At 51.7% G+C, this 17,398-nt stretch overlaps 1 protein-coding gene across 6 annotated transcripts in view; it reads left to right on the top strand.

Moving 5' to 3' along the window:
- Positions 1–8,370: 8,370 nt before the first annotated feature.
- Positions 8,371–17,398, top strand: part of Pacs2 (phosphofurin acidic cluster sorting protein 2) — a 60,424-nt gene continuing 51,396 nt past the window's right edge. For 2 of the 6 annotated variants that reach the window (XM_027416669.2, XM_027416668.2), the window contains exon 1: positions 8,372–8,542. In XM_027416669.2, the coding sequence (XP_027272470.1) occupies positions 8,424–8,542 (119 nt within the window). In that variant the 5' untranslated portion in view covers positions 8,372–8,423. Of the gene's footprint in view, positions 8,543–17,398 lie in introns of all 6 variants that reach the window. The other 4 variants (XM_027416670.2, XM_027416666.2, XM_035445287.1 and 1 more) reach the window with 3 other exon arrangements.

Here is a 17,398-nt window from a genome sequence, read left to right as displayed (position 1 = left end):
ACAGGCAGGTCTCGGTCTCTCTCTCTCTCTCTCTCTCTCTCTCCCTCCCTCCCTTCCTCCCTCCCTCCCTCCCTCCCTTGATGGCTCTCAGTCTCCAAACCTGAGCTGACTTTTATTTACTGCTCTGTTCCCCCTCCCCAATTTACCATGTCCCTGCCAAACCTCTCTCTTCCTGGCGGCTCTTGCCCACCTGGCACACTCCTGGGCAAATGGGGCTGACATTTCCTGTAGCCTCTTTGCCTGTGGCTACCTGGCTCTTCCTTCTAAAAACAAAATAAAAAGCGGCCTGGGTGTTGTTTTACTCCAGAGTTTCTCCCACATTTCTGCTTGCTCCCGGATACAACCTGGCATTGAACGTCTTCTCCATCTGGCCTGTGGTAATCCGAAAGTCCCCAGTCCCTGTTAAATCCCAGGGATCAGTGTAACAGTATGAAGTACACATATCAGCTCAGAACTATAATCCCAGCAATCCAGAGAGTGGGCTGGAGGATCGTGGGTTTACAGTCAGCCAGCATCAGCTACATACAGAGTTTGACCCTGTCTCAAAAAACAAAAAAAAACAAATTGTTGCTTTCAGACTGCCAGGGATTTTCTTTTTTTTTTTTCCTCTAACCATAAAACTTTAGAAAAACAAAATCACCCTATAGAAAAGAAGCTATGCTTGCGTTGGTGACAGGATCAAACACCTATTGTCAGTGGTATTGTGTCTTTTGTGAGTGCCATTGGCTGTTCTCTGCATGGTAGTAGGACCCTGGTATTTTCCTTATGTATTTGATCATAGCATCATCATGTCTATTGCAAGAAACACAGAGCATTAAAATTTAATTTTTTTTTTCTGAGACAGGTTTTCTCTGTGTAACAGCCCTGGCTGTCCTGGAACTCACTCTGTAGACCAGACTGGTCTGGTCTTAAACTCACAGAGATCCACCAGCCTCTGTCTCCCCAGTGTTGGAATTAAAGGCCAGTGAGCATTAAAATTTAAACTCAAAAGTCCCTCTGCTTTTTCCCCTGATTCTTAAGCCTAGGTTAACTATAGTCAGTAAGTCAACAGGCAGTGGTGATACACACCTATAATCCCAGCACTCGGGAGGCAAAGGCAGGCAGATCTCTGTGAGTTCAAGGCCAGCCTGGTCTACAGAATGAGTTCTTGGACAGTTAAGACTACACAGAGAAACTCTGTCTTGAAAAACCAAAAGAAAAAAATATAACAGTGAAGGAACCAGCTTCCCTTTCAGCAGCCATAACAGCCAAACATGTGCTTCTATGACCTTGTCCTAGAAACTAGAAAGTCAGATGCCTGTCTCGTGACAAGGAACCAATCAGAAGTTAGCTGGTGGCGCTATGCTTTACGACCCTGGGTGTGCACAGCAATGACGTAGAGGGCCTATGGGCCATAACAACCAGTTGACCAATCAACACAGGGCAAGCCCTCCAAGCCTGGAAGCACACCAATCGTGAGCCTGTGCGTAAGCCTGTGCGCACCCCCTAGACACTCCCCTTACGCTGCCCTATAAGATCTTTTGGGAGACCCTAGGAGCCATCTTTTCTAGCTGTCCGCCATGGAGGGTGGGTGAAAGACCCGAGCTAACATGGGGTTAGCTCGTTAAATTACAATAAAGCCTCGTGCAGTTTGCAGCAAGCTCTCGAATCCGCCTGGTGATTGGGGTGACCGCGAACCTGGCCTGAGACCCCGGATACTTGAGTTTTCGGGGGTCTAACAACAGGATTGCCTAGTAGGCCTTTTGTCCATTGCTCCAGGGCACATGGCTCATCAGCTTTAACTCCTGACTGTTCTATCATGTACCATGAATGTTCTGAAGAACAACACTGAGAGCTCCCCTTTGCTGCACACCTCACGCCCAGGGTGCCATGGCTGGTCTGTCATTTCCCTTTATCAGACATTGCTTCCTGTAAGCTCTCCCTTTGATAGACCACACACCTGCAATGCCGTAGAACACATGCTCAAGCAAACTCCCAAGACCACTGCCAGCCAGAAGAGGGCAGCTCTAGACTCCATCCTCAGTAGTAGGGTGAGCGAGCCCACACTCCTGAGTAGCTAGCCCAGGAGGGGGTGACTGCCTCTGAGTGAAGTGAGGTCAAGGGGCGAACAGGATGGCCTTTGGTGGCATTCACGTGTAAATAGGCAATGAAAATGTGCATCGCTCTTTACAAAAGAAAAAAATCCTGTTTTATTTATTTATTATTTATTGAGATAGGATTTCTCTGTAGTATCCTGTTTTATTCTTTCTGGAAAAAAAATTTTAAAAGATTTTATTTATTACATATACAGTCTTCTGCCTGCAGGCCAGCAGAGGGCACCAGATCTCATTCAAGGTGGTTATGAGCCACCATGTGGTTGCCAGGAATATGAACTCAGGTCCTCTGGAAGAGCAGTCAGTGCTCTTAACCGCTGAGCCATCTCTCCAGCCCCTCTTTCTGAAAATTTTAACACTTCTGTGTTGTAGAATATTGTATTAAGGTGTGTTGCTTTTGTTTATGCTCTGGGACATTTGTGTAATGATGCAAAGATGTTTGATTAAATAAAATTCACCTGTGGTCAGGAGGCTGGGTCAGCAACTAGCTGACAGGAAGTTGTAGGGAGAAGCCAGGTGCAGAAGGGTTTATAAGGAGGGGCGAGCAGCACAGGCCTTCTTGGGAGACGTGAGGCGGGTGAGCTGCTTGCTATTCGGTCTGTCTTGGAAGCAGGGTTCTACCTCAACCTTTGAATCTTGAGTTAAATAAGTTTCCTTAGTAGCTTTGAAAGAGTCCGTGCCTGAGGGGACAGAATTTCCTTAGGCTTTGGCTCTTGCAGCCTAGCTGCTGCTGGTAGTAGCTGCAGTTTCTGAAGACGTTAGCCGTAGCTTAAAATAACAAAACAAACAAAACCAATTGGTGATTGATGTGGGGTGCCAATATATTGCATGTATTTTCCTCTTGGCTTGGGGCAGGGGGCTGCCACCCAGCTCCCAAGTAAATTACACACTGAGGCTTATTCTTAGTGATGAGTGCCTGGCCTTAGCTTGTTTCTAGCCCTTTTCCCTCTGGGCTTCTGTCTTTCTTCTGCACATCTTACTTTCCTTCTTAACTCTATGGCCCCTCTCTTTCTCCTTCTCTTTATCCTCTCTGCCTGCCAGTCCCCGCCTTTCCTTACTCCTGCCTCGCTATTGGCTGTTGATCTTTTTATTAGGACCACCAGGTAAAGGTTTTAAACAGGTAAAGAATCAGTTTTATAGTTAAACACATGCAGCATAAACAAAAGTCACATACCTTAAAATAATATTCCCAATGCTTGTATTTTTCATTGGCCTACGGGCTTGTTGTATGTTTTCCCTACTAAATGTATTTATTCCTACAAAGAGGTCCTTAGCTTGTAAAGGGGGAAGTTCTGGGGTTGGCCTTTGCTTATTTTTCCAGAACCCATGAAGCTCTAACCAAAGGGCATCTGGCACCCCCAAGTCAGCCAGTCAGCCACAGTCTACCTTGATTTATCTGACATAAAACTTATTTTTTGTTTTTCTGAGACAGGGTCTCATGATGTAACTCTCCTTGACTTGCAGCTTTCTGTATAGACCAGGCCTCAAAGTCACAGGGGTCCATCTGCCTTTGCAATGATGGGACTGAAGGTGTGCACCACCAAAAACCCACAACCAGCTTGACACAGAACATTTTTTATTTCTCTTCCCAATTAATATTCACTGTAGTAAAAACCATGACAGAGAAGCAGAAAACGAGAAGAATCACCTGAATTCCAGCACACAGAGATAGGTAATCCTTAGTGTTCAGCCCAGTTTATGATACTTTCTTACTGCAGTTTGCACTCCTGTGCGTCAATATTTTGAAAAAAAATGTATTTGGCGTGCATAATCATGTATTGATATTGTCACGTATGTTGTTTTTTAAAAGGGAGAGAGAAAAAGTCACGCCAGTGTGCAACAAGGCTCACGTGGAGTCTTTTTTGGGAGAAGGGAAAGGGGAGAGGATGGGGGAAGATGGACTTCCGGAGACAGAAGCAGCAGGAGAGGAGAGAGACGAGACCTGCCTTTTATGAGGGAGCACAGTGAGCATGCACAGGCGGTGCTCTCAGTGGCTGCAGCTGAGGGCACATCCTGTCAGGACCCCAAGGGCAGGCCAGCACAGGTGCCTGGATACTGACAGTATACATGCATGACTTTTTTCTTTTCTTTTTTTCTTTTTTTTGTAAGCCAAGTAGGATTAAACTTTCTAGCTGGGTGTTGGTGGCGCACGCCTTTAATCCCAGCACTCGGGAAGCAGAGGCAGGTAGATCTGAGTTCTAGACCAGCCTGGTCTACAAGAACTATTTCTAGCACAGCCTCCAAAGCCACAGAGAAACCCTGTCTCGAAAGCACCCCCAAAACAAAACAAAACAAAACAAAAAAAAACTGAAGAGGGCACCAGATCTCATTACAGATGGCTGTAAGCCACCATGTGGTTGCTGGGAATTGAACTCTGGACCTCTGGAAGAACAGCCAGTGTTCTTAACTACTGAGCCATCTCTCCAGCCCCCATTGTTCCTTTCTTTTTTTCTTTTTTTTTTCTTTTTTTTTTCTTTTTGTTTTTCGAGACAGGGTTTCTCTGTGTAGCTTTGGAGCCTCTCCTGGCACTCGCTCTGGAGACCAGGCTGGCCTCGAACTCACAGAGATCCGCCTGCCTCTGCCTCCCGAGTTCTGGGATTAAAGGCGTGCACCACCAATGTCCCTTTTTTTTTTTTTTTTAAAGATTTTATTATGTGTACAGTGTTCTGTCTGCATGTATCCCTGGAGGCCAGAGGAGGGCACCAGATCACAATACAGATGGTTGTGAGCCATCATGTGGGTGCTGGGAATTGAACTCAGGACCTCTGGAAGAGCAGACAGTGCTCTTAACCTCTGAGCCATTTCTCCAGCCCCCCCCCCATTGTTCCTTTCTTAGTAAGCTATTTCTATTCCACATCTAACTTAGAAGGCATGATTTTTTCACACCTCTTCCCAGTGGCTGTCAGGGTTCTTTTCTAACCTGTACCATGTTTTCCTTTAAATGCTAATACAATTGTTTTGAGTTCCTTTCTGAATCCTATTAATGAGACTAGGAACACATCCGTTTCCTCGGTAACATGTAAGGTCTCATTCCACTTCTACGAGCCATGTCTTGCAACACGGCTGAGTTCAGAATGGCCCAGTGTCTGGTGCTCAGCCACAAGCCTCCCTGCCCACAGCCTCTCCTTACACACCCACTTGGCTTCTGAAGGCTACCTAGGTTCCCAGACAGAACATTCCTTTCCCTGAAGGAGGCCTGCACAGCCCACACCCCACGAGACCAGTGTATCTTCTGTGTGTAAAGTATCTGTCCCTGCCTGTTTGATAGCAGCTTGGCTCTATAGGCCAGAGCTGAGTCTGCAGTCCTGTCCCTGACACAACAAGGTTGACAGGGACTTGTCCATGCAGGGATGAAGAATATGAACTAAGTTGTCACAGAAACACAAGCTCCCCAGGGTCTTGGCAGCTCACCTGATGGACTGGAGCCCAAAGTTAACAGTGTAAAGGAGGATAGACCAGGAAACATCGGAAGGCTCAGTGCCTACCAGTGCTCATTCACTAAAAACATAGACACAAGTCTGGTGCACCCAGGCACGGTCAGAGGCCTGGAGGCCCTGTGGTTTCTGCGCCTTGGACACACCCTAAAGTCCCTGGACTCTGGGGGAACTTTTTTAGGCGTGAGCCATGCCATGCCTGTACAGTTTCCTCATGCTATATCACATCCTCATACCAGGTTTACATTTTTTATTTTTTTATTTTTTTCCGAGACAGGGTTTCTCTGTGTAACAGCTCTAGCTGTCCTGGAACTCACTCTGGAGACCAGTCTGGCCTCAAACTCACAGAGATCTGCCTGCTCTGCCTTCGGAGTGCAGGGATTAAAGGTGTGCGACACCACCAACTGGCCCATCATTTTAACCCAAGCTAAACAGATCAATAGTTTCCAAGGAATCCATGGACCAGAGCATCTGCCAGGAAGGCCTGATCCCCAAGTGCAGGCTGAGGAAAACCCAGTGACAATCTTCGAGTCTGTAGGTAGCTGGCTGAACCTCTACCTCCTGCTACTACCCAAGGTCCTTTTTGGAACCTGAGAACTTAATTCACTATCAACAAGCAAATGATTGCTAGAGAGAAGGCAACATGTTGCCGCCTTAATAGTGAGTTATGGGTGCTGATTTGGGACTGTCGGGCTGAAGGACTCTCTCCTTGGGCCTTCTCCCCATGACCAGCCAACCCAGTTCTCCACAGAAGCTCATCCTGAAGTAAGCTCCCTTTTTAAAGGAAAAGTTGTAGAAAATGCTCCAAGTGTGGAACAGTGGGAATTGCATCATACCTAGTTTGCAGGAAGAGGCACCTTCCAGCTTTCAAGGAATTTGTCATGGGACCTACAGGTTACGAAAGGAAGATGAACACAGCATTGCTTTCCAGTACAGAGGCTAACAAAATGCAAACAACAGGTTCCGTGAAACACATTCAAACTGCTGTCTACTCATCGCTAACACATCCCCATGACCTACCTTACAGACAGTCACCATCACCACACACACACACACACACACACACACACACACACACACACACACGATGCTGCACCTTAGAAAGTGCATGACTGCGTGCATCTCACTTTCCATCCCTTTAAAATGAAAATGGACAGATATGTCATATTCATTGAGAACCTACAATGGTGTCTAGTACAAGATGGCACAGCTCAACCCAGGCCACCGGTGCCAAGCCCCAGTGTGCACAGCTTAGCCACCCTCATTTCCTCCCTTGACCCTGGCTGCAATGCCTGCCTGGTGCACACAGACACAACTCATCAGGCAACCCATTCTTCTGCCTGCAAATGCACCCTTGGTCTGTGCCCAGCACTGGATGCCAATTGCTGAGGTCAGTGGATGCTTGTCCTCTGCTTCCAATCAATGGCAGCCTGTCCACCACGGCTGCTGAAACTCGGTGAACACAGCCTCCGGTTTCCTAGGTACGAAGCCTCACTACTGGCCACAACAGGGCTGCAATGTCAGACAATATTCGTCTCAGCTGTCCACAGACTGACGGACCCTCCGGACTTTGTTTTACCACCCCAATGAGTGGGGGGCATGAGTAAAACACAGGTCCCGTTGTTCTCTTCAAAGTGGGACTCTGGCTCTAAGCAGTTGCAGCTGTTTGCAGCTCCCATCCTGGAGGAATTACAGCAGGAGGCTGCCTCTGGCAGAGGAGCACAGAATGTTGCCGGCAGGGGGTGGGGTGTCACAGTAGAGGAAGGACCACCCCCACAAGGGCCTTCCAGGGAAGGAAAGCAGAAAGTACTGCTGGCTGTTGGGGTATAACCCTGAAGGGCACGGAGGGACAGCCAGGTCATATTGGCGCGGGTTAGAACTGTTTCAGTAAAACCACTTGCAGATAATAAGGCATGGGACCCAGAGGGAGAAAGCAATTGTGTAAAGCCGTGGATACAAAGACACAAGACATGCCAGAAAAGCTTTTTCCTAAATTTGTTGACTTTGACCAAAGACAGCCAAACGGAGAGGGGAGGGACAGAGCCTCTCCCTGAGCCCCAGAACCTCGCCGGCTTTCCCAAGGCCATGTCTGGCGTCCCCCTGCCTGTTGGGCCCTGGGAGGGGGGCAGTATGTGATCACCCACCCCTCCTCCTATAGGCCCAGGTTACCAACCAGTTCACTGTGAACAAGGCAGAAAGCACCCTAAAGCCCAATATTTGTTCTGATGTCTTGAGAGCGGCTTAAAAATATAAAGCACTGCTGAACGTAGGAGGCTGGATGGGAGGAGGCTGCTGCAGGGGGCAGCTAGGGAAGGACAGATGGTGGCTGAAACTCTAGGGATAAGAGTGGGTGGGGCCTACAGAGTCGCGCCCGGAGGCCTTGGGGGCCCACGCGGGGACACGCAGGACGGCAAGGGACACAGGAGGCAGCGGGGCACACGGGCATGCGCTCGGGGGCACAGCCCGCGGCAGGGAGCGCCAGGGCTGGCCGAGCCGGCCACTTCGGGAGCCACCGCATCGCTGGCCTGGGACCCTGGGAAGGCAGGGCCTGTGCGCAGGCGCGCGCGCTCTACGCTCGCTCGCTGGCTCGCTCCCGCGGCTGGGCGCCGGAGACGCCCTGGGGCGCGCGCCCCACTTCCGGCAGGCGGTGATTGGGTGTGCCGCGCGAGCCCTGCCCAGCCGGCCAATGGGCGGCGCGGAGCGGTAGGGGGCGGGGCGCGGGCGCAGCCCCGGACACCGCCCGCGGGCCTGCCCGACTCCCGCCCGGCCGCCGGCGCCATGTGACCGCGCCGCCGCCCTCGCCGCGCCCGGCCCGCCCGCCCGCCCGCCCGCCGCCCGCCGCGCTCCCGCGGCCCGGCGCAGCCCCAGGCCGCCGAGGGACGGCGGGGCCGGCGCCATGGCCGAGCGGGGCCGCCTCGGCCTGCCCGGCGCGCCCGGAGCGCTCAACACCCCGGTGCCCATGAACCTGTTCGCCACCTGGGAGGTGGACGGCTCCAGCCCCAGCTGCGTGCCCAGGTACGCCCCCGCCCGCGCTGCTGCGCTTTGTCCGCGCGCACCTGCCCGCCGGCCGGGACCCCGAGCGCCCCCCGAGCGCGCGCGGGCGAGCGAGAGCCAGGCGAGGGCCGGAGGGCTGGGCCGGCCCGGGCGGGGCTGCGGGCCTGGGGCTCGCCCGCTCGCCCACCGGCCCGCCAGCCCGTCAGCTCGCCCACCCACCGGGCCAGTGCTCTGCCCGCACCTTGACACCTGCGTCCCGGGCGGGGCTGCGCGCCGCGGACCTCGGGCGGCTCGGGCGGTCGAGCCCGGGGCTAGTGGCACCGCGCTGCTCCCGCGTGCAGCGGCACTGTCACACCCCAGAGGCCTGGGCCCGAGGCTCACAGGACTCGCCACCCTTGCCTCCCCTGTGCCCTGCGGGTCGGGTCTGCTCTTTCTTCACCTGTCGGCCTTGTGGCAAGGGGGAGCTGCGGAGAGAGCGCCCGGAGTCCGTTGTGCTCCTTGCTCGGAGCTGTTCATTTTTACGGTTGCAGAAGCCTGGCCTCCCTCCCCCCCGGGTAGGCGACCTCTCCCACTCGCTCCATGCAAAGGGCTAGACCGAGGTTTACGCACCGGGCGGACGCTGTGGGCACCTACCTTTATGGAGACCTACGGCTTCCCATTCTGCTGCCCAGCTCGAAACTTTTGTGATTTCTTCTCGACTTGGATCTTCTTCAGGAGCCTCAGCTAGTGAGGGAAAAGAGGAACTCTAGACAGCTTCCCTCTGGGGAGACAGGGAAAGAGCTTATCACCAAAGAGCCTTCCAGGTACAGAACCTGGACAGTGTGCCTGGGGCGGGGAGGAACCTGAGTAGAGAGAAGCTAGGGAGGGAAGCTAGGGAGGCATAAACCGCAGGTGAACCTCGGGTTGGCCTGTGGCTCCCTCTGCACAGCTCTTTCAGCAGGCCTCTCTGAGTGTGGTGTTGGGGTACAGGGGGCACTGCACAGTGGCTTTTCCCTTTTGGGTCTTGCCTGTGCCTCTGGGAAAGGAAGGGTGGATGCCGAACGCAATTGCTAGACCCGTGGCATCTGGAAGACTGGGAGCAGAGGGTCAGTGTGTGCCTCACTGGGAGTGTCTCTCATGTCATCAAAGCCGGAGCAGGGGGGCATGCTGGACCCTCCCCCTCTAACACTGTCTCTGAGCGTCCTGAGCTCATTGTCCAGAGCACCCCCCCTTCACACTGGCCCTTGTGTTGTTTTAGCAGCCTCTGAGTTTCTTTGATAGGTCCTCTAAAGGTGGACTTTTTTGTTTCTGTTCCCCCCCCCCCCAGACAGGGTTTCTCTGTGTGCAGCTCTGGCTGTCCTGGAACTCACTCTGTAGACCAGGCTGGTCTCGAACTCACAGAGATATGTCTGCTTCTGTCTCTTGAGTGCTTGGATTAAAGGCATGAACCATCAGTGCTTGGCCAGGTGAACTATTTTTTTGAGACAGGGTTTTGCTTTGAAGTCAGGGATGGCCTTGAATTTGTTTGCAGCCCCAGGTGGCCTTGAACTCCCCATCCTCCTGCCTCTGCCTGCTGTGTCCAGGGATTGTAGGTGTGCTCCATCATGCCTGTTCTAGTCTCTGTTCTTGCAGAACCTAGAATACCTTCTTTCTGTAGGAGAAAGCAGGGTCAGGGTAACGCTGGTTGAGGACAGGCTTGCACACAGGGAAGAATGGGGCATCTGGGGTGAGCAGCAGCAGCTGCAGGGGTGCTCTGGGCTTTGGCCTGGACCGAGGAGAGAGAGACTTTTTTCTCTGGAGCTGACCTTGGTCATGTGGACCAGATGTTCTGTGTGTAAACGCATGTAGTCTCAGTACAGAGTTTCTGTTGTGTGTCCTGTGTGCTGTGTCCTTCTCTGCCCTGCTGCCTCATGTCCTTCCTGAGTGCACACCCTCTCCCGTGCACACACCCTCAGGCCGCCTGCGTGCAGTCCAGTGCTGCTCTTCTGGACACTGCCTGCTGAGAGGATAGTGATTGTGTTCCCTGAGGTCTTTCCCTCTCTGCCCTGGCTGAGCTCAAATCTTTAGTTCTGTGAGCTGCATCTCTGCTGGTGGCTGTTGATGAGTGACTGCTGGACAGCATTTCCTCAGGTGGGGACACCTGGACTTCGGTTAAGGGATGTTGTCAGGTTTCTGCCCAGTTACAAACCTGCCCTTGGCACTGCGGACTACCTGTCTCCTGTGTGCATGCCTGTCCCTGTGGAAGACAGGACTGCCTTGAACGTGTTTTGCCAAGTAGGAGGATTTAGAGGTGTGGGCGTGTGTTCTCTCAGTGTTACTATTCAGTTGCTTCCTAAAGTGGCAGTGCCAGCTCTGGCCCCCAGCGCCAGGGTGCGAATGCTCACTGCCTTGCATTCTTGCCAAGCTGGTGGGTGTGAAACAGTGTTGTGGTTTTAGTTTGAATTTCTCTGATTATGAATCTAGACTGTTTGTACTTCCTTGTTAGTGAAATTCCTACTCATGCCTTTTGCCAATTTTTCTTTCTCTTCTCCCTACTTGAATGTCAGCAGTTTCTACAGGGGATAGTAATCTTTTCCCACTTCTAACTGTTGGGATGCCCCCCTTCAATTACATGTGTCCCTCAGAATTGGCCTGGAGTGTGGGGCTGCTGGGGTTGGGGTGGAATCTATCCCCCTCACTGTGACATTGGTTGAGTTTCAGTTCTCCTTCCTTCCCTGGGAGGTGGTGAGACAGCTCTCTGTCCTGGGGGAAGCTGGGTGCTAGGCACCCCGGGGCTGCTGGGATGAAGGATCCAACTCCTGATACTCAGTGCTGTTCCAGCCATGTTGCCAAGTTCACTTTGCTTCAACAGCCTGGTACACCATGCTGCTAGGGACAGCCAGTGTCCTGCCCCTGCCGTCTGTCCTGCTGGGATTCCAGAGTCCTTACCCACTCCCGGGCATTTCTCCATCCACTGCTCCGTGGGGTCTTTACCACTTTGGACCTTTGTGCTTCCACCTGGATTCTTTTCTTGTTGAGTCTGTTGACCTGCGTCTGAGCTTTGTGCACCTGGTGCTTTTCCTCGCCTCTCCTGACTTCATGCGCCGGCTCACTCGAGGAAGGGTCTCTTGGTGTCTGGACAGCACTTTCTGTCCGGAGTGTACACTGCTGTAGACTTGTGTTTGTGGAAGGCACAGACGTCTCTGTCATTCCAGCAAGGAGCCCCCGTCCTCCTTTGTCATCCCTGACCCTGCCAGCTCTGCCTTTCCAGGCAGCGTCATCTCCCCAGAGGGCCACGGGGTAGAGTGAGGCTGTCTTTGATGCATCCGTGCTTTTTTTTGTCAGCCGACTCCTTGTTGTTGTTAAGTAATACTCCCTTGTAAGAACAAACCCCTGTTTAGACATTGGATTCTCTCTGTAGTTTGAGGCTGTCATTTGGTGATTATTGGCATAGGGCTTCAGTTTAAGAAATACTCTCCTGCTGGTCCTGGACAGTGTGGTAAACTTTCCTTAGACTCTCCTTGGGAATGGGTGATGTCAAGGTTTTCCCATGAGCTGTCCCAAGTCTGAAGTGTGGCTTGCCTCCTGGTGTTTACTGGGAAGGGTCTGTTTTCCTCGCGGAGTTGAGGAGCCCTCTGGGCAGCAGAAGTGGATGTTCTTTGCTGGTGTTTCCGCTCTGCTTGATGGGTCTGCTTTGTGATCTCACTTGAGACTGGTCTCACATGGTGCTGCCCAGACTGGCCTCCCAACGCTGGAGCTCAAGTGAGCCTCCCAAGTGGCTGGGACCACAGATGGGTCTGTGTGTCGACCTCTACTGGTTTTGGATGAGCAGGAGTTTTGATTTTTGTGAAGCCCACTGTGTTAGTTGCTTCTGTGTCTGACTTAGAGATCTCAAGGTTACGAGTGTGCTTTATGTCTGGCTTTGCGGCCCACTGGGTTAATTGTGACTGTGGTGACAGAAAAGCTTTGAAATGCCCGTGCAGTCAGTCTCCTGAGCTGCATGTGGTTGTCAGACACTGGGCCACAAGCTTCTTCTCAGGCATGTGTCTTGCTTTGGCTGAGGCCCCTGATGCACCCTGAGGAATGTGTGGGTTCTGCTGACAAGCATGTGTGTCTGTGTCACACACATTCCTCAGGGTTCATGTTGTGGGCACATGAAAAGAAAGTCATCTTTTGTTGCCCCAGTTTAAGGTGAGGGTGCAGCCTTCCACTCTCCCAGCGGTCCTGGACGGTGTGATGACTTCCCCTTAGACTCTTGTTGGGGATTTGTGGTGTGGAGGATTTTCCTATGAGCCGTATATCTGGCACCCAACTTACATTGTTGGTCTGGGCCCTAAACTGGCATTTTAAATTTTTTTGGTTTTATTTATTTATTTGGGGGGGGGCGGGTGTTTGAGACACCTCTCCTGGCACTGGCTTTGTAGACCAGGCTGGCCTCAAACTCATAGAAATTCGCCTGCCTCTGCCTCCCAAGTTGCTAGCACTAGAGGCGTGCACCACCACTGCATGCCTTTTTGTTTTTGTTTTTTATTTTTAAAGATTTTATTTATTTATTACGTATACAGCATTCTGCTTCCATGTATATGTGCACACCAGAAGAGGGCACCAGATCTCATAACGGATGGTGTGAGCCACCATGTGGTTGCTGGGAATTGAACTCAGGACCTCTGGAAGAGCAGCCGGTGCTCTTAACCTCTGAGCCATCTCTCCAGCCCGCTGCCTTTTTGTTTTTTAAGTCAGGGTTTCACTATGTAGTCCTGGCTGATGTTGAACTCAGAGATCCACCTGCCTCCACTTCCTGAGTGCTGGGATTAAAGGTGTGTACCACCACTGCCAGGCCTCGTGTCTTTGTAGCTCAGACTGAATTCCACCTTGTGCTCCTCTTGCCTCAGCCTCCTAAGTTTTAGGAGTATGAAAATGAGCCACAATGCCCATTGTGACCATCGTGAGAGTGCTGTCTGCTGTAGTCTTTGAAGAGGCAGTTGGGAAAGTTAAGAGTCTCACTCTAGTATGGGTGAGCATGGCTTTTCAAAACGTTAACATTTGTTGGGGGGAGGTTGAGATGGTTGGGTGGTAGCTGGGATGGTGAGAAGCAGGATGGTTCCGCAGTGTCACACCTGGTGACCTGAGTTCCATCCGCAGGAGGAAACAGATTGTCCTCCTCTGCGTGTACACTGTGGAACATGGCCCCCAAATAAATTTATATTTGCCAGGCGTTAAGTTTACTCACTTGAATACTCTCTACCCCACTGTCTGCCTTTTTCTCATCTTCTTTTATTTGTAATGGGCTTTGGGTTGAATCCTGGGCCTCGCTTTTCCCAGGCAGTTACTCTTCCGCTGAGCTGTTCCCCAGCACAGATGATTTTTTTCTTTTTTAGTTTAGTTTTTTTTTTTTTTTTTTTTTTTTGAGAGAGAGAGAGGGTTTCTCTGTGAAGCCCTGGCTGTTCTAGAACTTACTCTGTAGCCCGGGCTGTCCTGGAGCTCACAGAGATCCCCCTATAACCATCCCCTTTCTTTAAATTGTCACCTAGCCTTCTGTATGGGTTATAACTGGTTATTCAGTGTGTGTTTGGATTTAGTAGTCATCCAACCCGACATCCTGATTTATTTATTTTTTAGTTTTCCGAGACAGGGTTTCTCTGTGACTTTGGAGGCTGTCCTGGAACTTGCTCTGTAGACTAGGCTGGTCTCGAACTCACAGAGATCTGCCTGCCTCTGCCTCCCAAGTGCTGGGATTAAAGGCGTGCACCACCAATGCCCTCCTGGCCTCTTATGTATTTTTAGTGAGTCATCGCGTCTGTATTTATCTCAGTTGGCGGTACTGTATTCGTGTCTGTTCTATTTTTGTGCTTTAATTCATCCTGTACTTTTTCCTTTTGTCTCACCTTAATTTTGCATTGAATGTCCCCTCCCTCGTTGACATAAAATTTACTACTTTTCTTTCCTGGCTGCTCAGTGAACCCTTAACTGCACCCTTGTGCAGGCATTTCTCTCGAGCGGTAAGGCTGGGAGAGCTCTTTTCTCTAGCATGGGCTACTGCGGCAGTGAATCTCTAGCCCTCTTAAGCCTGGTGGTGCTGTCGTGTTGCTTTAGCTGTTAACACTTGGCAGCTACTTGGTGGCATTTTCTCCCGTGTTCTCGCATGCACCTCAGGACCTGGGATCTTCTCCCTGCACTGGAAAGACTTCCTGAGGCTTTCCTCTGGGGAGAATCTGATAACTATGAGGTTTTTTTTTTTAATATTTATTTATTTATTTATTATGTATACAGTGTTCTTCCCAGGCTAGAAGAGGGCACCAGGGTGCATTACAGATGGTTACCATGTGGTTTCTGGGATTGAACTCAGGACCTCAGGAAGAGCAGCCCATGCTCTTAACTCCTGAGCCATCTCTCCAGCCCTATGAGGTGTTCTTTTATCCAGTGGTGTCTTGTCTCTTTCTTGTCCCCTGGGGCCTGGTGCTGGCTCCAGGGACAGCATCTCCCTCAGGGTGGCCACTGGCTGTGGCCTCTGGTCTTGCTGTAGAGGAGGCAGCTGTCAGGCAGCCGTGACTCATTGGAGGGCAGTGTGTTGAGTGGCTTTGTGGTCATCTCCTTGTTGTGACAGCTTGTCTGACGATGTGTTATGGTGTGTATTTCTTTTGTGCTGGCCCCGCCTGGAGTTGTTTGGCTCGTTGATTGCCGGTTTTCTTTAGTTCTGGGAGGTTCCAGACCCTTTTGTTTTTGGTTGTTGCCTCCTCCCTGTGTTCCTCACTCACCTCTGCAGCGCTGGGTGGAGGTGTGGACATGTCAGCCTTTCTCCCTAGACATCTCATGTCAGCTCATGAGTGAGGAGGTGTGATGGATAGCAAGCATTGTAGCTCCTTGGCAGTTGCCTGTTGTGTTCATGTGCTGGCGTAGTCCTTCTGGGCCTCTTCCTCCCCTCCCTCCATGCTGCAGGGTTAGCTCCTTCTATCGGCATCAAGTCTGTCTTACTCAGTCCAAGGAACTAGCGGTGGATGTTGTAATTGACCAAGATGGTGTGCTAAAGAATGTGGGTTTTACTTTGAGTAAGGGGAAGTGTCTGGATTGTTTTGAAGATTTGTTTGGGGCAGGAGCGCTGCTTGGGAGCCTGAATTGACGTAAGTGTAGCTGGAGATGGATGTGAGGGGGCTGAAGTGGGCAGAGGAGTGTGTTGGTTGGAGCGTGGACTCTGGGAGGAGGGCGGCACTGTCGAGGCTGACTTGGTTGAAGAGGCTGTGAGCTTAGCATCGCCTCAAAAACTCTGTGGGAAAGACGGGGAAGACTGCACCTTAGAGAGGCCGTGTGGGTTCAGAATAGGCCTGGAACATGGCTGGGGTCTTCATGGCTCTGATCTGCCTACTCAGGGAAACTTACCTGTGGCCACTTCTCTGTTCTGGTATCTGCTGTTGTATGGAATCCTCTTAGCAAGGCAGACTTACCCTCCCTGTGAGACTTGGGGCTGTGGCAACTTCATTTCCCTCAGGTGGTTTATGCAAAAGCTGTGGCCTGCACTGCCTTGGTTGCTGGGCACTATCGAATACGCATGGCCTGAGAACTGGGCAGGGCCAAGGTCCTTGCTACTGTCCCATTTCCATCCACTCTTTTCTTTGGTGTCAGGAAGGTTTGGTGGAGCTGGGTGTCAGTGAGGCAGGGTTGGGAGTGGGAGAACATTCTAGAGTGAGGTCTGCTGCTTTGTGCACAGCAACTGGGGTCTCATTTGATGCTGTGGAGACGCATGCAGGTGACAGAGCTACGTCATATGGAGAGACTCTCTGGGGCCCTGGCTTCAGGTGGCATAGCCAGGACAATAAAGTGTCTGTGTGTCTGTGTGTGTGCCCTCAGGTGCAAATGAGAGGGGGCACAGGGAGGAAGGTCCAGGGCCTGTGTTCAGGGTGTGCCTTGCTCATTCCAGACCCAAGCCCCAGTGCAATAGTGTAGAGACCAAGCTGGCATCTGCCCACTTGGAGTGTCCTGCATAGTTGGTTATGGCTTGGGTGGAATCTGAGATTATCTGCTGGGTTAAGGAGGAGTTGACGCCTCTGTTCTAATTACTCCCATGCACATACCCAGAGAGCACAGAAGACTGGACAGCTGCTGGATACACTTTGGCTCATCTCTGGTATGTCATGGAAGCATTTAGAATCTTCTCTAATTGGCAATGGGACATCCGGAGATGGAGAGCAGGGCCCTTACAGGGTCAGGCTCTGACTTACAAAGATTTCTTCCCAGGACCCTGACCTCCAGATAACCAGAACCTGGGAGGTGTTCTGAGGGCTGCTTTGGGGGAACTCCCTGCACTGAGGAAGGGTGGCTCTGGACAATGGAGAGTCTGCCACAGAGTCATGTATACAGGAAGATGAAGGGAGCCCCTTCCCATGGCCTGTAGAATAGTCACTGAGGTGCAGGTCCTGGGGGATGAAGAGGGCCCAGGCTTCTAAGCATCTGGCCTTGCTGTGACTTGAGAGGCAGCCTGTGCAGGGGGCCTCACTTTTCTTTCACTGGTTGATGTTTTGTCTCCTGGAAGACACCTTTCCCCTGAGAAAGGGTAGCAGTAACACCGGGAGAACACTCACTACCTCCCAAGTTCTTCCCAGGCCCGTGTGTGGACACCCCCACTCGATGTAGACATTCCAGCTACCCTTATGGAACTCTGCCTTGGCCCTGTCACCAGCCCACATGATCACCACGATGCAGAGGCCTAAGGCAGGGGTCTGGCAGGCCAGCAGGAACAGCTGCACCGCCAACTGGGGAATGCTGTGCTCTGACACTGCTCAAGGCTGTGGGGAGGGGTTCTGTTCGGGGGCCATCAAAACCACACATGCTCTGCACTTAAAATAGGAGCCCAGGCTGCCTTGCTAAGTGGCGTGTGCTCCATTTGGGGGCTCCCTGTTAGGGCAGTGGCTGTGATTCCTCCACACC

Source organism: Cricetulus griseus, chromosome 5, assembly GCF_003668045.3.
Source record: "Cricetulus griseus strain 17A/GY chromosome 5, alternate assembly CriGri-PICRH-1.0, whole genome shotgun sequence".
Taxonomy (NCBI): domain Eukaryota; kingdom Metazoa; phylum Chordata; class Mammalia; order Rodentia; family Cricetidae; genus Cricetulus; species Cricetulus griseus.
The sequence above is the reverse complement of the archived record's forward strand: the minus strand, read 5'-3'. Positions and strand labels throughout refer to the sequence as shown.